Genomic DNA, 21,985 nt, shown 5'->3' on the forward strand with positions numbered 1-21,985 from the left:
TTAACACTGTTCTGTCAAATAAATGAACTTTAATGATTTTAACAAACATCTGAAGAAGCTCAATGTCTCAGGTGTTTTTTTGGCCAGGGCATTGGGGTGATGACAAGAAGCCGAAACATATCATTGTAGCCAGAAGCATATAAAACTGACTCCAGAATGGAAATATTATTGTCATTTATTACACTATGTAACATGATTTTTGTTCCTGGATTATATCATTTCCTAATTGATTTTATTATAAAAACATGGGAAAAGTTTATTAAACTGCAAAATGTTGTTTTTGAAAAAAAAAAACATGCAGCACGTTTTGCTATAGTTTTTCTATGAATATCCCAGAATCTCAATCAATTCAACATAGTTTGTGGCAGCTACAAAAATGAAGTTTCTGGAGTACAGCAATTACTTTCAAAATAAGTAGGGCACAATTAAATAGGAAATAACACAAACCAAGAAAAGGTGTGTGTTTTTTTTTAAAATGTTACATAGTGTTAATTTAGTTATCTTCATAGAGAGCGAAAAGGCTTTAGAATATTGACAGTAATTCTCTCCAAATACTGAAAAATACAGTTTATCCTGACTGCATTATTTTCAAGCCTAGTTTTGAGAACTTGTCCCATGCAGGGCAAGGAATAGAAAGTAAAACCGGTTATGTTTGTAAAGGGGAAACTGGCACAATCAGACTGATAGATAACTGGCAAATAGAGGGGGGAAACGTGGAGGCAGTAACAGACTTTGTATTTCCAGGGACGAAGACGCAGACTGCAGCCAGGAAATCAGAAGACGTTTACTTCTTGGGAGGAGAGCAATGACCAATCTTGATAAAATAGTAAAGGATAGAAAGTCACACTGGCAATGAAGGTCCACATAGTTAAAGCAATGGTATTCCCAGAGTAACCTATGGATGCAAGAGCTGGACCATAAGGAAGGCTGAGCAAAGGAAGATAGATGCTTTTGAACTATGGTGTTGAAGGATAATACTGACAGTGCCTTGGACTGCAAGAAGATCCAACCAGTCTATACTCCAGGAAATAATGCCCGACTGCTCATTGGTGGGAATGATATTAGAGGCAAAGATAAAATACTTTGACCACATAATGGTCTATGGGTCACGGAGAGTCGGAAGCGACTGAATGAATAAGGCTCTGTCAGTGGATAGCCTTTCCCAAAGCGGTTGGGTAGAGCGTTGGCTCCCTCTCCACCGCGGATCGAGGCAGGGAGACTGCGGAACCCACGGCAGCACCCGATGGCCTATAGAGGGGGTCCTCCATCAAGGGAGAGTTCCTAAAAAGGTCCGGGACATAGCTGCCACAGGGTACAGCGAACCGCGGGAAGGCAAGCCGGAGAGCCTGAGATCTCGGCACCCTGACACAATCTCCTGCCCCACTCATTTCAAACTGAGAAACCTGTTAAAGGAAATTACGAGGAAAGAAAGAACTTCACCAGCGGAGGGTAAGAAATCTCATTTCAACTTTTTTGCTCAATTCAATAATTCAATAACGTGGACATAGAACAGTAAGGGCGAAATCGGGAGCTCTTTCAATGAAGGAGAAACTTAAAGGGAAGGATAAACAAAAAAATCACTAGCAAAGATCCCAATTAAAAGGCCGAACGATTCTGGGAGTAGATTTGAAGCCTGTTCCAGAGCTCAGGGAAAACAGAAAAGGAAGCCATAATGGCGAGAGACATCTACTGACCTTGAAAACACCAAAGGGGAGATAAAGAAAGTGGGCAGGGACTCTGCCTCCTCTGCTGTTGTTAAGCCGTACCTTTCCCCCACAGCCTCGCGAGAAGACAGGCAAGGCTCAAAGTAACGCGATAGATTTACAAGAGAGACGAGATTCCAGTGAGAGAGAGGGAGAGGAAGAAGATATCGCGAGACCCTAGAGTACCTAATAGGACAGGAGAAAGTCTAGAAATACAACACGGAGAAACATAACATTAATCGGAACTATCTAGGGTCCAATAGTAAAACTGACACATAATATACCTACTCTTTCTCCATAAGAGAACTAAAGATTTGGTTAAAGTAAAGAACCTGGACAACCCAAGCCTTCAAAAGGATCTTAACCTATCATATCCTATCCTATCAAGGAGCAATCATCCCCTCCAGGTGCATAAAGGAAGAGCCAGGTAATTTTAATACGAACTTGGTTATATTTACAGAGAGTCTTTAATCCCTGATAATTTGGCCTTGAGCCCCCCTTCCCTTAGCTTATTTTTTAAGATAGAACGTTCCAATCATAGAAACAAGGACATCATAAAAGGAGAAATGGCACACAAACTAAGAAATGGTAAGGAATACAAAGATTCTAAAATACCTCAAAGAAGAACATATCTCTCAGAGGAATCATATGTTAAAGAAATGACAGATACTATAATGAAAGAATTAAAATGATGCTGGAGAAACAGGATGCATACCAAAAACTCGCCCAGGAACAAATGTTGGATTTTAAGAAATAAATAAAAGAGGACCTAAAAGGCATGAAACAGGAAATTGGTGCATTAAATCAAGAATTAAAAGACCTAAAACTTGATAAAATAGAGCTTAGAAAATCCCATGAAAAGCTGCAAAAAGAAGTAAGCTCTCTGGATTGTAAAGCTTCCAAGTTAGAAACAAAACAAGAACGGATGGAATTGCAGGAATTGCAGTATCAACTGAGATTCAGGAATGTATGGGAGGATACAAAAGAAAATATAAGAAGAATCATGATAGAAATTATATCCAACCTCCTGAACTGTACAACGGATGAAGCCAAAGACAAAACAGATTGTGTCTATAGAATAAACACAAACTATGCAAAAAGAAACAAAACATCTCATGATGTAATAGTGAATTTCATGAAAAAAAATCCTTTAGGGATGAAATCCTAAGGGCAAATAATGAGAATTCGGTGATGTATAAAGGGGAAAAAATTGCAATTCTAAAGGAGTATCCGAAAGAAACCTTAAACAGAAGAATGGCTTCAGTTTTATGGCGTTGTGTGGCCCAAGCCAATTCTTCTTCCAATGTGGCCCAGAGAAGCCAAAATATTGGACACCCCTGCTTTACAATGTATCAACCACCAGGGAGTGGTTGGGATCTGAACTGAAATCACACCATGAGGGAATGGGACCTTATTGCCTCCCGAAATATTGCTGATCATTCTAGACCAGTAGTTCTCAACCTGTGGGTCTCCAGGGGTTTTGGTCTACAACTCCCAGAAATCCCAGCCAGTTTACCAGCTGTTAGGATATCTGGGAGTTGAAGGCCAAAACATCTGGGGACCCACAGGTTGAGAACCACTGTTCTAGACCATGGTTGCTAACTGCAACAGGAAGAAAGCTTCCATTTGCAAGAATTCTAGCTTTCCTTCAAGTGAAAACAGCAACTGTGGCCAGAGCACAGTACAATGGGGGATGTGTCACAGTCTTGATCCAGACTGAGCCCCTTATATGGCTGACATTTAGTGGAGAAATGTCATGTTATGTTTGGCCACAAAAGCTATATTCTCCTTTGTGTGTGCGGGGAAAGCATAACGAACAGAAAATCCAAGTCAGTCATGGTTCCTTTCTTCCCCACTTAAGGTCCTGTGCAAATATCTCTGAACATCAAGTCAAAATACAGTGTTAATAGCAGATCTTGTTAGAAGTCCTTCATTCAGTTACTGAATAACTGGCTTTTAAAATGTGACCAAACTGCCAAGGGTTGGGTATGTATTACAGTGTAATGAAACCTTTGTAAAATATTTAAACAAATGCACACATCTGTAAATGGATGGGCGTTATGCAAGACTACAGAAACCTTCTTAACTCCTCTGGTTTCTGCAGGAGGCACGTCTGTGGTATGTTCAAACTTTTCTTCCTGGCTTCAGTGGAAAATTTTGTCATAGAGGCATGGTGGGCAAATCCGAGATGCATCTAATGTTGCTGAGAGTGATCCGTCGGAAACTGGGATCTGGCTCTGATTTTCACATTGCTCAAAGTTCAGCCGAGAGAAATGAAAGCCCAAATCTAATTTCTGCCACCTCGTTTCTGACATACAATCTAGCAGTGGCATTAATAATGTCATGTTCAGTTGGAAAGAAACCTAACATCGAATGTTACATTTCATTAAGTGTGTGTCTAGTAGTTGATTTTCACCCAAGATTAACAGAAAACTTCAGGATTGTGTATCAAACAGAAACGCATGTCTTATTTCATTTTTAATTGTAAGTGTTCTTGGACACATTCTTCCACCTGGCTGACCAATTCATTACGGTGAACAAAACTGTTTTTGCACATATGACATTGATGCACCAATTGTATCTATTCCTGAAGATATCAGATCTGGCCAAGGGGTCACAACTCTTAATTACATTTCATTTAGATTATTGTCAAACATGTTTTCCGGGTCTGCCACTGAAGATATTTGTGGGAATGCCTCTCCATATATGGGTCTGCCCAAGGACTGAGGTTTGCTGTTGGAGGGTAGGTCATTTTCTGTGTTCTACAGAATGTGGGAAAGAGAATTCTCATTTGTGACACCTGAATTGTGAAATGACCTCCCTTTGAAGGCCAGATTGGCTCCCATGCTGGTTTCACATGTGTGTCAGCCAAAATTGCAACTTTTTAAAACAAAGACTTTGTGCCTCACTGATTTATCTCAAAATGTGAATGAACAGGATTTTAAAATGGTTTTATTCTTTTAAATCTGTTTTTACCACAATATTTTTTACATGTTTTACTCTGTTAAAATTATTTTTCTAAATAATTGTAACTTGTTTACTTTGTATTTACTTGAATACCATCCTCAGATCTTTTGGTATAGAACAGGATAGAAATATTTAAATAAATAAATAAATAAATAAATAAATAAATAAAGTGTTTCAAACTTCAAGGAAGATAGACACTTTTGGACTGTGGTGTTGGAGGAAAATTCTGAGAGTGCCTTGGACCACAAGAAGATCAAACCAGTCCATGCTCCAGGAAATAAATCCCGACTGCTCATATTAGAGGAAGAATGTGTCCAAGAACACTTACAATTAAAAATGAAATAAGACATGCATTTCTGTTAGGATATTAGAGGCAAAGATGAAGTGCTTTGGACACATAATGAGAAGGCAGGAAAGCTTGGAAAAGAGAATGGTGCTGGGGAAAATGGAAGGAAAAAGGGGTCAACTAAGGGCAAGATGGATAGATGGTATCCTTGAAGTGACTAACTTGACCTTGAAGGAGCTGGGGTGGTGACAGCCGACAGGGAGCTCTGGTGTGGGCTGGCCCATGAGGTCACAAAGAGTCGGAAGCGACTGAACGAATAAACAACAAACGAACTTCAAATGGTTTAGAAAATTGTCACCACGATAGTTCCAGCAGGCATAGGACTTCATTATCATACCAGTTTTCAATGGCAGTGAGTCCATTTGGGGGCAGAATTCAAACTTATGATTCCTCTTCCTCCCTCCAAAACAACAGAAGGTTCATAACCTGTAATATTTTGAGGCAAGATTTTTATTGACCATTTTATTTTATTTCTTACCCACCTCTCCTCATGGCTCAAGGAGGATTACAGCATAATCAAAACACAAACATTATAAAAATTCTATAAATACACATATTAAAATGTATTTCTATAAAAGATATGTATTAAAACGTATTTCTATAAAATACATATGAAAATACATAGGATATGAGTTTAAAATTCATGCTTAAAACTGGCTGGGTAGGCCTGCTGGAAGAGACAGGTCATAGATGGTTTTAAAATTCTGACAACTCATTAACGGTCATTAACTCTTCTGGCAGGTCATTCCACAGCCTTGGGGCAGCTGATAAAAAGGTCCTCTGGGTGACGGTTGCCATTCAAGTTCTGGTGGGCTGGAGTAGCCGCCTCCCAGAGAACCTAAGTGTATGGAACAGATTTTACAGAAGAAAGCATTTCTGTAAGTAACATGGATCCAAACCATGTAAGCTTTAAAGGTCAAAAGAAACACCTTGTCCTTTGCCTGGACACTAATTGGCAGCAAGTGCAGTGACTTTACGATAGGTGTAATATGCTCACTCATGGGTGTTCCTGTAACCAATCTGGTTGCTGTATTTTGAACCAGAGGGAAGTTCCCAACTTGCTACAAAGGTAGCTCAATGTAAAGTGCATTGCAGAAGTCCAATCTTGAGGTTACCAGTGCAGTGCGTGCACTACCATATTTAGGTCCTCCAAATCTAGGAAGGGGAGCAGATGTCATATCAGCTGAAGCTGGCATAAGCACTCCTGACCATCGCATCTACCTGGACTGACATTTGGAGAGATGGATCCAGGATCACTCCCAAACTGCGAACAGTGTCTTTCAGGGGGCGTGAAACCCCATCCAGAACTAGATGACACACCTCCATCCTCAGATCACGACAAGAACCTCTGTTTCGTCTGGATTCAATCTCAAATTTGTTTTTTTGTCAACCAGACCATTACCTCCTCCAGGAATTCATTCAGATGAGACATATTATGCTTAGCTGAGGCTGTTTTTAGAAGGCATGTACAGTAGAGTCTCACTTATCCAAGCTAAATGGGCTGGCAGAAGCTTGGATAAGCGAATAACTTGGATAATAAGGAGGGATTAAGGAAAAGCCTATTAAACATCAAATTAGGTTATGATTTTACAAATTAAGCACCAAAACTTCATGTTATACAACAAATTTGACAGCAAAAGTAGTTCAATACGCAGTAATGTTATGTTGTCTTTAGCACCAAAATATCATGATATATTGAAAACATTGACTACAAAAATGGCTTGGATTATCCAGAGGCTTGGATAAGTGAGGCTTGGATTAGTGAGACTCTACTGTACTTGGGTATCATCAACATACTGATAACACCCTACCCCATGCCTCCAGATAATCTCTCCCAGCAGTTCCAAGCACGAGATAGAATGGCACCTTGTGGGAGGCCAAATAACAGCTCCTTTTTTGAGGAGCAGCTATCCACTCCATAATCTCATTTTTAACCAGAAAATATAAAACATAATAAAATTGTGTGAAAAACAATCATTTTTACATGAGCATGTTAGCTTCTTATCCATTATTTATCTTAAGGGTGTCGTCTCGCCTTCAATCACTCACCATTTTCCACTTAAAACAGGGTGACCTAGCCAGTATCTCTGAAGTTGTTCATTTCTCTGGCACAATGTGTGTCTCTTCCCTTAATGAAAACGCTTGTCATGAAAGGTGGCTCCTCTATCATTCACACAGCAAAATCCCTAAAATGAATCAGTGGAATGCTGTTGTAGAAATGTCAGGTTTCGACTTGGAAAGCCTGCATTCAAATCAGCACATTGCTATGAAGCTTACCAGGTGGCTTGAGCAAAGCAGTCTTACTTACCCAGTCCTCCCTGAAAGGAAAGTTGCCTGGCTAAAGCAGCTCTGTGTTCATTGGGGAAAGGGTTGGATATAAAATTTAGAAATGAATATAGCAAAATCCAGAGCTAAAAGATGATGGTGATCTTTGATGGAGCTGTTAGGATATTGAAGAGTGTTCACAGATGCTAGGAAAATATAACATAATTTTGAATAGATCATTCACAAGCAGTCCAACTTTTGTGGGGGAAATGAAACATCATTTTGGCTGGCTCTCATATCACTTGACAGATTGCATTTGAGACTTGTTTCTAATATAACTGGCAAAATGCAATCTTTGAACAGCCTTGTCTAAGAATTTCATGTTATTCGCATGGAGCCTAAAATAAATTAATTTGGGGAAGGTTTGAAAAGGGTTATTTCCCATTCCATCCTTCCATTGCTGCCTTTTAGGCCTCATGAAAAGTTTCTCTTAAGGACCCATTAACTATGTGGCATGGGGCATGGGGAGCTGCTAAGGGAGAGAGAAATTGGGTAGATGTCTACCCAATCTTCCTCTCCCCAGAAGTATCTATATCCAATATTGCTCAAAAAGACACCATCCTGCCATCTACTCAAAGGTCCTTATCAAGAGGCACAAATGACTAATTTTATATCAGGAACAAAGAGAGGATATTTGTTTTTGTCCTGTAAACTTAAACTAACCTTAGGATTTAAACCACTGTATTTTGTATCTGGCCTTATTCAAAAAGAAACAGGTAAGCAGATGTGGAAACCAAGAACAATTATTTATGAAACTTAGACACTAAATGTCACTGCAATCTTTTCAGTATTTAAATATCACATCACACAGTGTTTTACAAACATAGCTCCTTGAAAAGGGATATTGGAGAATAGCTGTAAACTAGTACTTCACGAACTCCTGGAAGAGATATTTGGTGCAATATAAATGGAAGATTAGGAGGCCTGAAATGTTCACCTGGGGTCTTCCAGCATCACAAAAATTTTCATGTTGAGCTGATGTCTTTTTCATCCTAGCAACCGTGATGCTATCATGTTGCCAATCTGATTTGGCTTTGTAAGAATGTTTCTGGACACAAACAAAACTCATTCCAAATGATGGCACTAATGATGACATTTTTATATGGATGAATACACTTAATGTGACAGCTGAGAGGTGCCAAGCAACAGCCAAATTACAGAGATGAACAGAGGTTCCCTTTGGAGTGTTACTGGAGCTCTAGCATAGAGTGTTGACTGGTGAATGAGTAGAATGAATGGGCAAACCTTTTATCACAATTGGGTAAAAATGAGAACTGGATTTTTGCAGGAAGGGACTATGAGCTAAGTATTGGAACTTCTGGGCTTTGAAATCTTTACTTGCTCTGTGAATCTGGAGGTTCTGATAAAAATGCAAAAGATTCCATTCCCCAACAAATAAAAAAGCTTGGTGTTCTGGTTTTTAGGCCTGTTCCCTGGGTTATTTGGGGTGCTGGTTCAGAAAATTGTATTGCATAGACTGTATCAGTTCTAGTTTCCTACATATGGTGATTATGATTTTTTATGGGCAAGCAGATGAAAACTGATATATGGCATGTTCTGTATCTCAAAAACTAGGGCTGATAGGGGAAAACTAATGCCATTTTTGGAATCAGCAGATCTAACTTTTCAAGCACAAAAATGTTTATTGGCCTAGTATTATCCATGATTGAAGTTTTTCCATCCCAGTTTTAGAAAAGGACCAAAGATGACCAGAAATAGAAAAACAAATGGTCTTCCAGATGTTGAACTGCTATTTCTATCATCCTTCACAAGTGGCTAGGCTTGTTAGGGCTAACAGGACTTGCAGTTGAACCATATTTGGAGAATCAAAATGCCCTATTTCTGATGTTTACACTCAAGATGCAGCTATATCAAAGACACTTTATTCCTCAATGGGATTTCAAACAAGGTTGTCATTGTCTGACCCATTTCCTATTAGCACAAGCAGATGCCCTGCATGCAATATTTTCAGTGGCCATCCAAATTGGAGACTGCTTTTAGTCAACAAATTTGATGACTTGTATAGCATGAACTAGAAGTCTACAGAGGCAGACATTAAAAAGCTATATGAGACATAGGCCAGTCATGTGTACCAGGCTTGAAAAACTAGTCCATAAAAGCTTCCAGGAATAATTAACAAACGCTTGCTATTGCCAGGCACCTGCTTGTCTATTAAAACACATAGGAAGCCCAGGCAGAATGTGGGTCTCCATTAAAGAGATTTGCCATATGCCGTCATAAAGAAACCTTTCTTCGTGTCTATTTGAACAGGGGTTTTTTTGCGATGTAAAAGGTGCAAATCATTTTCTACTCCAAAGTATTCACAGGCACAGATTTTTAACAAATATTTATCAACAAAATTAGATTTTCCCCCTGTGAAAGAGCAAGATCAGCAAGCTGCAAGGCCTGAAAGGAAAAGCTCAGAGCAAATCTTTCATGTTCTCACAGTATGCAATGCGACGTGTGTGTTCAAAGTATATAATTAGCATGTGCTGACTTGTTTATCTTGAGATTCACCAATGTTACTGCAAAGATGGTCACGGAACATTTCGTGTCCAGTCAGAAAACTCTACAGGACAGCCTGACTCAAAATATTTAAAAAAACAAATCTATGGATATTTAAAACAAAGTATGCCTTGCCGATGGGCATATAAACTTCTTTCAACTTTTAACGGAAATGTTGATGTGATGCCAATTAAATTTTATGAGCGATATAAAATTAGGTATTAGTATAATTTTTTTTTAAAAAAAATTAAAAACAAAATCCCAGTGCTTTCAACTAATTCTTATAAGGGTTTATAGTATTTTCTGAATTTACCAGGTGTGGTACCATCCTTACTTGGTAGAAAAATGGTAAAATAGTTAGAAAAAGACAGCAACTATTCTTAACTAAAAGTACAAATATTGACCTGTTTTGAATATACAGAATGCGGTATAGAATAGTGAGGAAGGACCGTACTGCAATTTCATAGGTTGTAGAGGCAGGGAAGTGGTACAAGAACAATTTCCAATTAAAACAGGAAAGGGGGAAGTAGGACACAACTCCTTTCTAATGTCCTGCCTGCACAAGGCTGCAGGACTTTGAATGAGGAGACTGTCTGACTTTAGATTTCCTCATGGCAACCAGTAGAATTGCTCTATAAATGGTGTGACTCAAGCAACAAAAATGGAACATTGGTTTTGACTCAGTTTTTGTTGAGCAAATAAGGGTTTTGCACAATCTGTGACTCAAACACATCTTCAAGAAACAGGAGTACTGTGTTTTTTTGTGGATCTGCATCCTTTGAAGTTCAACCACCACAATATTCAACCAACTCCTTCATCCTCTTTAGCACATAAAATAACAACTCTGTGCTAGTCAGAGAAAGTTCATCGGCACAAGCCTGTCTATACCAACTTAATCAACTAGAAGAATCTTAGCTTTTTTTTAAAAAAAAATCCAATTATTGTATAATCAGGTACAATATGTTCAGACTTCAGCTTGATGTCTACTAATCAGAGCAAGATGCAAAATGGTGACACGGGACACAGCCAAAACCTACTAGGTGCTATGAGAACATATGCAATAAAGGCAAATAATTACAACAGAGTTACTACAGATCAGAAGTCTTTATCTTATTTAGAAAAACATTACTTTGGTTGCAGTCACAGCTGGTATAGAATTACTTATCAGTGATTTAACAACTATGAATTAATTGGACATTCAGCCTTCATAGAATTAAAATATCAATCTCAAATGGCAATTTCACTATTTCTGACAATTATATATATATATCTGTGTGTGTGTGTGTGTGTGTGTGTGTGTGTGTGTGTGTGTGTATGCTGTTATTTTATACCATTGATGAAAACTTTATCCAGATATATTTGGTTGTGTTGAACTTATATTTTACTGTATTAGTATCTGTAAGAGTAAATCATTGTAAATTGACGTATTAGGATATATGATTTTATGTGTTCTGAATCCCAATTATACAATTAAACAAATGGGAGTCAGGAATCTTTTACTAACATTTTGCAAAACATTTCAACAATCTGCTATTAGTCCCTGCCCCATCATCTATCTATCCTTGATTCATATCAAGGATAGATGGTAAGTGATATTTCAGATTACACACCCATTTTTCTTCACTATTCCCTATTGTAGCTATTGGTGGCTTTAAACCAACTTTCCAATTTCATTATCAACTGTGAAACCAACATATGGAAGTCTGTTTTGAATAAGCATAAATTATCCCTACCCATTGGTCATTTGGTCCCCTTCTACTCACTATGAGGCAATACAACTGCACATGATTTAAAGTGAAATCCTAGGCAAAAGTGTACTGGAAAATACAAGCTTAGTCAAATTTTAGTCATATTTTTATACACTCATTTTGTGTCTAATTCTACATTACCATTTTCTTCAACGACAGTAACAGTTGTTCTGACTCATATTAATTTGAAAATTCCTGATTATTATTATTACTATGTTTATTTATACCCACTTTTCCTCTTCATAAGGAGACTCAAAGCAGCTTATTTTAAAAGCATTTCAATTCAATTCAAGCTGTAGTTCCAAAAGCAACACTGACAAACTCTACACCATCTCCTTTAAGGAGAAGTGCTTTTTCACTAGAGCATGTTACAAGTACTCAGAAAAGCATAGGGTAGTGTTACACATTGTCCCATCCTGTACTACCAAAGCTGGTATTTCCTTCAGACATCATATTACAACCGCAGAAGGCAGATGGCTATTAGGGCTTTGTCTGACTTTTAAAAACTGAATCATCAATGATTCAAAAGGAGGGATCACACTGACAGTAGCATCTGAAGTTACAGATGGTCAACAGTCACACACTTTTACACAGATATAAACACCTAATAAAATATACTAGCTGTAACGTATCCACCTCTGTCCCCATCCCCCAGCTGTGGAATCCATGGCTTTCAATCTGTAAAGCAACTGATTTCATCTTTTTAAAACAGGACCAGGTGGTAACTGTTCTCATGTTCTGGGAATTGTTTAAGCAGATCAGCTCTACCTCCCACAATCTGTGTCCCTTTCCTTGCTTCCAAGGGTGAGCCCATTCCAATGTGTGCTGTGCCAGGAGTGCCAACAAGTGTTAGTGCGAATGCCCAGGGAGGGGTTTGCCCTGCCCTGTGCCAACATCTGAGAGAGCTGTGAGTTTTCCTTGAAGCCCAGATCTCCTGGCTCATTGTCAGAAAGCCCATGCCAGCTGCACCAGCCAACGAAAGCTTATAGGAAAAATAAATTTGTCATAGGAAAACTACAGAAATGTGATTGCTTTCATGCAGCACTACAGTAAGGAGATTGTTAGAATTTTTTTTTGCTAATGCCAGGGGAAAAAGAAAGAAGACAAACCTCGCCAAATTAGATTTTAGTCAATAAAATTCTAAGTGCCCAAATCTTTTCCACAAAGAACTAAAAGCAAGAATTTTAAAAGAATTGAGACATTTAATTTTTTGATTATGTGTTTGCAATAAACCCTAGCAATGGCCATTTTACTCCATCATTCCACCTCAGTTTAAATACTGATTGGAGAAGAAGGGGCTGCAGGGAATCTCTCTCTTTTCTCCTAGCTAGAAAAAAAATCTATTCCAACTGACAATTGCTCTGAGATATATGAGAGTAAATTGCCACCAATAGGAGCCACAAAAGTACTGTGTAGTTTTACCATGCCACTCCATCCATATCAATTCAAACATAAGTACCACTCTCAGAAGTTACTCCCTGATAGGTAATTAGCTGCAAGTTTTTTGCCTTGATGCATTAAACAAGCTTGGAAGCAATTTGATCCAAAGTTGGATGGAATTAATCTTTCAAATAAAAAAATAAAATACTTAATTCAAAGAGAAATATAATTTGACACAATTGAGTTGAAATAACTATCATCAACTTAAAGATAGAGATGTGAAAAAAGGCTTTGTAAATTTCAATTAAGTAATTTAAGTGTTGAACTATATACATCTCATTAGTGAGAACAGCACTAGCCCTCATTGTCTTCTCTTCTTGTCACATTCAATGTGAAGAAAAGGGAAACACACTAAATTCCTAAAGAATTTTGAAAGAGTAAGGAGAATTAATAGAGCAATATACTGTGATAGCCTCAAAACACTAAGATAGTTCCACTTGCCCAGGAATGTGCTATTTGGGTGGCAAAAAGTACCTGGCTTCCTAGAAAACTCTAGTAGCTTTGTAAAACAGAGTGAGGCAGTTAATCTACTTTCAACAGATGCAGAGATAAGTGCATTCCTGTTGAGTCAATCATATTTGCTCACCAAGGATATATGATGCATTTATTACCATACAATTATCTGAAGAATACTCCTAATATAAAAAGGAGTAAATAGAAACAAGTGAAGATAAGTGCTAACATTCCTTACCAGATCGTCACCTTGTTGTAGTGAGCGGGATTGTGTATTCCAGTGAACCTGTATGCGCAAACCTGTTGGGAATAATGTACACCTAGCAGGGTCGCCAACAGCAGCAAGATCACAGGGGAGGAACCTGATGAAGAACGATGCGAAGGCCTCAAAGGTAGAGAAGGCAGATGATAACATGGTACATGTTACAATAGCTGTGAAGGCGGATGAAGGTTGCAACAGAGAGGAGGCCACCAATTATTGTGGTATCCATGCCATTGCATTAGAGCTTGGTAAATCATCACGGTATTTGATGTATTTGTTTTGAAAGGGAGAAACAAATATATATTTATAATGTGCTCATTAAAATAACATGTGATCACTAAAATATACTTCATAGCATACTTCTGTGCCTGTTTACCCCCCCCCCCCCCCACATTGCTTTGATATTCAAGAAGCACCTCTGCTTTGCCAGGCATTTAAACTGATGATGCCAAAAGTCACACAATTTGAATTTTAGGGAATCCCAAATCTGTGCATTCTAGATGACTATACCAATGCTTGAGATTCAGAATGTCAAAAACCACATAAACATTTGTTCTCCAAGACTCCATTGTGTTACTTAATGATTGGGTGACCAAACACAATAATGGAATGTATGCCAAAAAAACAAACAAAACACTAATAGATAATTACCACACAACAAAACATCTGAAAATTTTAGTCTCCTTTTATGTCAGAAAAGTAAATCAAAGCAATTACATCTATGATTCTGTCCAACAAAGCAAAAGTAGTAATGAGACAATATAATAAGCAGTTTTTATCCTTTATTTTAAATTACACAAAAACATTATGACATAAAGTACAAAAATATTGTTGGTTTACCTGATCGAACGATACATCATGAAATCAATTGTTGTACCTCTAGGAAATTTACCAATAGAACTTTCTTCCACTGGTGTATAGACCTTAATTTGTCGCATATGAGTGTCTCTTCCATTTTGATGATTGGCTAAAACAGCAATTTGAATCATGAAGGTGCGTATAGGTTTCTTGTGTGTATCTGTCAAAGGAACATGAATCCAACCACTTGGTTCCACTAATTCAAGTTGCTGGAGAAGAAAAGGGATAGGGAGAAAGAAATCGAATAAAATTCAGTAATACAATTATTATTCAATTGCATAAGCAATTGAGTTAACATATCCAATACAAAAGGAAATGGGCAGAAATGAAAAATACAGATTTATATAGAATACGTTATTCCCTAAGCATCTAATATTTCTTACACAGATATAAATAAACATGTCAGCAAGAACTTTTGGAAGAAAACTGAAAGGTTTTCAAGTATATTTCCATGCACTGACAGATGTAGTGTCAAGGACAGAACGCCACAAGATTCAAAGTAACAGAGTTTATTAGATTACAGAACTCAAAAATGCCCGTAAAAACACAAGGGCCAGGCAGTTTTTGCCTTTAGGAGCAAAAAGGGACAAAAGTAAATGTTCAAAAGATAAACCGGATTAAACCGGAGTTTAATCCGGGTAAAAACAAACTGCTTGCTTCAGCCTAGGTATTAACAGAACGAAAGCCAAGGAACAAAAGATACAAAGAATGCAACTAATTGGCAGCAGATTCCTCTCTGCTGCCAGCACTGTGCTTAGAGTAACTTGCGTCGCTCCCACACACACACAGTAGACAGGATCTCCAACACGAGCAATTCAGCCAAGGATTGTAGAAGTAGAGTAGACCAGTTCCGTTCCGTAAATCAAAGCCAGAAGCAGACGTTTGTAGTTTTTCCAAGTCCAAGAAGGGGGGAAGACAAGCCGTGGTCAGTTCAATCCGGGTTCTCAAAGCAGGAGATGGCGTCCGTCAGAAAGACGACGGAAGGTCAAGCTAATAAGAGTAAGCACAGGTTTGCACAAACAAATGCCCACACAATCCCTCCCGCCGTCTGACCCTGGATTCCAATCAACTTACGTCTCAGCACAGGAAAGCACACAAGTCTTCAGGGAAGCGTCCCACACACACACGGATCCCAAGCGTTTGCCCAGATTACCTTGCCCGACGCAATTTGCAATTGCTCCCAAGCCCCATTTTATGCCAGTTACAAATCTTCATCACTGTCAGCTGTCCTCCTTAACCCGGGCGTTTCCTCATCACTTTCCTCGTCAGAGCTGGAACACCTCTGACTACGCCCAACAGCATCTCCAGCTGTGGATCCCGTCCCATCCCTCCAGCTAAGCCATGGGTCTAATCCTGAAGGTCCCCATTCATCTTCTGTCCCATCATGGCCAGTGGCACCCAATTCCTCCCTTACCCGAGTCCAATCCATCTCATCCTCCTCTGAGCTAACCAGCCCCTCCTCCATTCTCTCCGTAAACCCTTCGAAAGATTCTTCGTCAGATGGTGCTGCAAATATGTCTCGCAGTCTTTTTCTCTCTCGCTCCTCGAGAGTATCTGACTCTCGAGGAGTCTTACGCCCACGTCTGTCAGTAACAGAGCCATGAGGCTCAATCATAACACTATCCCCTCTCACAAAGGCCTCCTCCCCCGATGGCGGAGAAGTGGCAGTGATACCCTCCGCTATAGCACCACGACGACTAGAGGTATCAAGTTTCAACAGCGAACGATGAAAGACTGGATGGACCTTTAAACTAGACGGTAAACGCAAACGAAACGCAACGGAAGAAATCTTTTTAACGATAGGAAAGGGACCCAAATACCGAGGCGCAAACTTTCCCCCAGCCTGTTTAATATGTTTGGAAGATAACCACACCAAATCCCCTTCTTCCAACTCCTCCCCTGCCTGCCTGTGGCGGTCAGCCTGAGTCTTCTGCGTTGCCTTAGCTTCCAGCAGTAAGCGACGGGCAACATCATGCAATGCAGCCATTTCCGTAGAGCGGTACACAGGGTCCGAAGAGACCACATTGGTCGACGGCGCCACACCTCCCCGTGGGTGAAAACCATAAGTTAGCTCAAACGGCGTATGCTGACTAGATGTGTGCACCGCATTGTTGTAAGCAAATTCCGCCACCGGTAGCCACTTCACCCAAGCCGTGGGTTGATCTAAACAAAAACAACGCAGATATTGCTCTAAGAGCCCATTAACCCGTTCCGACTGTCCATCCGTTTGCGGATGAAAGGCTGAAGAAACGTTTAACTTAGTCCCCAAGCACTCATGGAAATGTTTCCAAAAGCGTGACACAAATTGCGGAGCCCTATCTGAAATAATCACCTCGGGTGCTCCGTGCAAACGATAGATGTGCTTAGTAAATAGTAAGGCCAACGTAGGGGCCGCCGGAATGGTTGAACAAGGAATAAAATGAGCCAGTTTACTAAATAAATCCACCACCACCCAAATACAAGTATAACCCCCAGACTTAGGCAAATCTGAAATGAAATCCATGGAAATGATTTGCCATGGCCTGTCCGGAACAGGTAAAGACGACAACAACCCTCTAGGGCGCCCAACAGGCGTCTTACTCTGCTGGCAAACGGCGCAGCTGTCACAAAAGCGCAGAATGTCTTGCCGCATCTTTGGCCACCAATAGCTCCTGGTAATGAGCTGCACGGTCTTGAATCTGCCAAAGTGCCCAGCCATGGGTTCGTCATGGTGGGCTCTAATCACCTCCAACCTGAGGGCCCCCACTGGTACGTAGACCTGCCCCCTGCGTACCAATACTCCGTCTTGATCTTGTAGATGCGGCAGTATGGTACGATTACCTGCTGAGAGCAGCATCAGTTGCTCCTGTGTCCACACATCATCCCTCTGAGCCTCAAGGATCTGGTCATGTAACCCGAGCTCATTATCTACAACACACAGAGAGGCAGTAGGCAAGATGGTCTGACATACAACCTGCTCATTGGTCTTAAACTCCGGCTTGCGGGATAAAGCATCGGCCCGCAAGTTTGCCTTCCCCTCTACGAACTGCACCTTGAAGTTAAACCTGGAGAAAAACAAAGCCCATCGGATTTGACGCTGGTTTAACTTCTTTGCTGTTTGCAAGTGCTCTAAATTCTTGTGATCAGATCTGACCACGATCTGGTGCCGTGCCCCTTCAAGCCAGTGCCGCCACACCTCAAACGCCACCTTAATCGCCAACAACTCCTTCTCCCATATGGTATAGTTCTGCTCGAAGGGTGTTAGTTGCCGCGAGTAAAATCCACAGGGACGCAAGGTCCCTGAGGAATCTTTCTGAGACAATACAGCCCCCAACGCGTAGCTAGAAGCGTCCGCTTCTACCACGAACGGTTTGTCAACATCAGGATGGGTTAGTATGTTGTCTGATTGAAAACTAGACTTAAGTTGTAGAAACGCCTCGTGAGCTTCCCGCCCCCACACAAATGGCTGTTTCTTGCGCAGAAGCTGCGTCAAAGGTACCGTGAGCTTTGCAAAATTCGGAATAAACTCCCGGTAGTAATTAGCAAAACCTAAGAACCTTTGTACATCCTTCTTAGTTTTCAGCTCCTGCCATGAGTTGACGGCGTCAACCTTATGTGGGTCCATTTTAAGTTCCCTACCTGACACTACATGACCTAGGAACTCCACTTCAGGCACATGAAAGACGCATTTGGAAGCCTTGGCGAAAAGCCCATTAGCCCGCAGTCGGTGCAGAACCTGCTTGACATGTTGACGATGTTCTTTCTCGTCCTTAGAAAAAATCAAGATATCATCCAAATAAATCACTAAAAATTGGTCAATTAGGTCCCTGAACACATCGTTCATGAACCTCTGGAAGACCGCAGGAGCATTACAAAGCCCAAAAGGCATGACTCGGAACTCGTGGCATCCGAAACACGTGTTAAATGCCGTCTTCCATTCATCCCCTTCCCGTATACGGATTAAGTTATAGGCCCCCCGCAGGTCAAGCTTGGTAAAGACCTTAGCCCCTTGCACCCTTGATAACAGTTCCGAGATTAAAGGGAGCGGGTACCTATCCCGAATGGTGTATTTGTTTAGGATCCGATAGTCGCAGACCAGCCTAAGTTCCCCAGTCTTTTTGGCTACAAAGAATACTGGTGCCGCAGTTGGAGAACTAGATGGGCGAATAAACCCCTTGGCTAAATTGTCATCTAAAAACTCCCGCAAAGCTTGCCTTTCCGGTACAGTCAAGGCATACAGCCTCCCTGCTGGCAGTTTCGCACCTTCTGCCAACTTGATGGCGCAATCATATGGCCTGTGCGGTGGTAATTTGTCCGCTTCTTTTTTACAAAATACATCAGAGAACTCCCCATACTCAGCAGGCACTCCCTCCATATCAGCATGAGTAACGTTTAGAGTGCAACAATCCTGCCTCTTTAAGATCACTTTACGTGTTGCCCAATCCACTTGTGGGTTTACTACAGCTAGCCAATCCATCCCCAGGATCACATCATATCTAGGCAAGCTCGTAATATCCCACACAAACGTTCCCGTTACTCCCTGCACCTCCCACGTTACTGCTGAGGTTTCCTGGTTAACCACCCCAGTCTCCAGCAGTCTCCCATCTGCTCCCTCCACCCACACGTCGCATGCCTTGCGCACTCTAGGAATGCCATGCTTCTTAGCAAACTCAATATCTACATAGGAGACCGTAGCTCCTGAGTCCAGCAGTGCCAGAGTAGAAACAAGTTCCCTTCCCCCAACAGATAATGTAATGGGTACGAAAACATGCTTCCTCCCCTCAGTTGACTGCTTGAGGAGCCCTAGTGCGTTGGACTCACGTCGCACTAGGGCTGGCCTTTTCCCGAAAGCTGGGAAGGTTTCACATTACAATTTTTGGCAAAATGCCCAGCATTCCCACAGTACAAACACAAGCCCAGCTGCCTCCTACGGCTCTTTTCCTCTGTAGACAGTTTTTTAAAGACCCCAAGCTCCATGGGCTCTTCCCCCATCACCACAGGTGCCCTGGTTACATGCATAGGTGGCGCACACATTGCTTTTGAGTGTTTACGAGCCTCGAACCTTGCGTCTAAACGCAACACCTTAGCTACTAAGGCGTCCCAGCTTTCAGCCGGCTCCAAGCGTGCTAATTCATCCTGGAGCATATCACTTAACCCGGCAGTAAATAAAAGCATGAATGCATTTTCCCCCCAATCCAGCTGGTGGCGATACAGGTTAAACTTATTTAAGTAATCCAAAACAGTCCCCTTTCCCTGTTTCAACCGATACAGAGCCCACCCAGCGTTCTCCGTGCGGAGAGGATCCCCAAAAGTATCAGTTAACAACCTTTTGAAATTATTCAAATTGTCCTTGACTGGGTCATTTCCCAAAATTAAATTAGTGGCCCATTGTCCTGCGGGACCGGTCAACAAACTCAAAATAAAAGCCACCTTGCTAGTGTCAGTAGGAAAAGCATGAGCACTGAGCTGAGAAAAATAAAGCTCCACTTGTGCCAAAAAGGTTGGCAACTTGCACCTGGTTCCGTCAAAGCATTCAGGAGTCAAAACATGTCCTTTCACAGCAAAAGCTGTTTGGCTTAAGGCCGTTTGCAATTGGTCTACTTTGGCTCTTAACTCATCCATCGTCTTCCTGACGGGTTTATTGCTGCAATAAACTTTTTATGGGCGTCGGGCAATCTGTCAAGGACAGAACGCCACAAGATTCAAAGTAACAGAGTTTATTAGATTACAGAACTCAAAAATGCCCGTAAAAACACAAGGGCCAGGCAGTTTTTGCCTTTAGGAGCAAAAAGGGACAAAAGTAAATGTTCAAAAGATAAACCGGATTAAACCGGAGTTTAATCCGGGTAAAAACAAACTGCTTGCTTCAGCCTAGGTATTAACAGAACGAAAGCCAAGGAACAAAAGATACAAAGAATGCAACTAATTGGCAGCAGATTCCTCTCTGCTGCCAGCACTGTGCTTAGAGTAACTTGCGTCGCTCCCACACACACACAGTAGACAGGATCTCCAACACGAGCAATTCAGCCAAGGATTGTAGAAGTAGAGTAGACCAGTTCCGTTCCGTAAATCAAAGCCAGAAGCAGACGTTTGTAGTTTTTCCAAGTCCAAGAAGGGGGGAAGACAAGCCGTGGTCAGTTCAATCCGGGTTCTCAAAGCAGGAGATGGCGTCCGTCAGAAAGACGACGGAAGGTCAAGCTAATAAGAGTAAGCACAGGTTTGCACAAACAAATGCCCACACAATCCCTCCCGCCGTCTGACCCTGGATTCCAATCAACTTACGTCTCAGCACAGGAAAGCACACAAGTCTTCAGGGAAGCGTCCCACACACACACGGATCCCAAGCGTTTGCCCAGATTACCTTGCCCGACGCAATTTGCAATTGCTCCCAAGCCCCATTTTATGCCAGTTACAAATCTTCATCACTGTCAGCTGTCCTCCTTAACCCGGGCGTTTCCTCATCACTTTCCTCGTCAGAGCTGGAACACCTCTGACTACGCCCAACAGCATCTCCAGCTGTGGATCCCGTCCCATCCCTCCAGCTAAGCCATGGGTCTAATCCTGAAGGTCCCCATTCATCTTCTGTCCCATCATGGCCAGTGGCACCCAATTCCTCCCTTACCCGAGTCCAATCCATCTCATCCTCCTCTGAGCTAACCAGCCCCTCCTCCATTCTCTCCGTAAACCCTTCGAAAGATTCTTCGTCAGATGGTGCTGCAAATATGTCTCGCAGTCTTTTTCTCTCTCGCTCCTCGAGAGTATCTGACTCTCGAGGAGTCTTACGCCCACGTCTGTCAGTAACAGAGCCATGAGGCTCAATCATAACATGTAGCTTGTGCATTTTAGCAGAAAGATACATAGTCTTGTAATATAGTGGTCATGGAAGTGGGAATCATTGATGCTGCAAAGAATTAACATCATGCATAGGGAAATATAAGACTTTGGTGAAACATTATCGTTACTATGTATTTAGTGAATTTATATGTCAAAAAAATCTGGTCCTTTCCAAACTACATTCCTCGGGTTTTTCTATTTTGATGGCATGTGAAATTTCATGTGCAAGAGGTCATGATTACATTAGGATGACCATCTCACAGCTTCTTTTTATCAGATAGACTTCAAGATACCAATGCTTACAATCCTATATTCAATCAACCTCTATCCCCGCTTTAACATATTCCCTCTTCCCTTTTGTCCAAAAAAAACTTGAAGTAACTGAAAAACCAGCACACTCCCCTATTTATCAACATGTTTTCATTGAATGAGATAGCCATCAGACCCTTTCTTGAAAAAGAGTTGCTCAATTCTGAGAATTACTGACAACTCACACATGTCTTCATGCATCTCCCATGTGATTTTCCCTCATGTTGGACATTTCTCCAATCTAGCCTATTAGTTG

At 41.0% G+C, this 21,985-nt stretch overlaps 1 protein-coding gene across 3 annotated transcripts in view; it reads right to left on the bottom strand.

Annotated features, from left to right (window-relative positions):
• Positions 1–21,985, bottom strand: part of anapc10 (anaphase promoting complex subunit 10) — a 116,919-nt gene that overhangs the window by 61,827 nt on the left and 33,107 nt on the right. For 2 of the 3 annotated variants that reach the window (XM_062980915.1, XM_062980916.1), the window contains exon 5: positions 14,512–14,816. The exons of the other annotated variant lie outside the window; for it this stretch is intronic. In XM_062980915.1, the coding sequence (XP_062836985.1) occupies positions 14,586–14,816 (231 nt within the window). In that variant the 3' untranslated portion in view covers positions 14,512–14,585. Of the gene's footprint in view, positions 1–14,511; positions 14,817–21,985 lie in introns of those variants that run through there. 3 annotated transcript variants of the gene reach the window in all.

The sequence above is a fragment of the Anolis carolinensis genome, chromosome 5, assembly GCF_035594765.1.
Source record: "Anolis carolinensis isolate JA03-04 chromosome 5, rAnoCar3.1.pri, whole genome shotgun sequence".
NCBI lineage: Eukaryota > Metazoa > Chordata > Lepidosauria > Squamata > Dactyloidae > Anolis > Anolis carolinensis.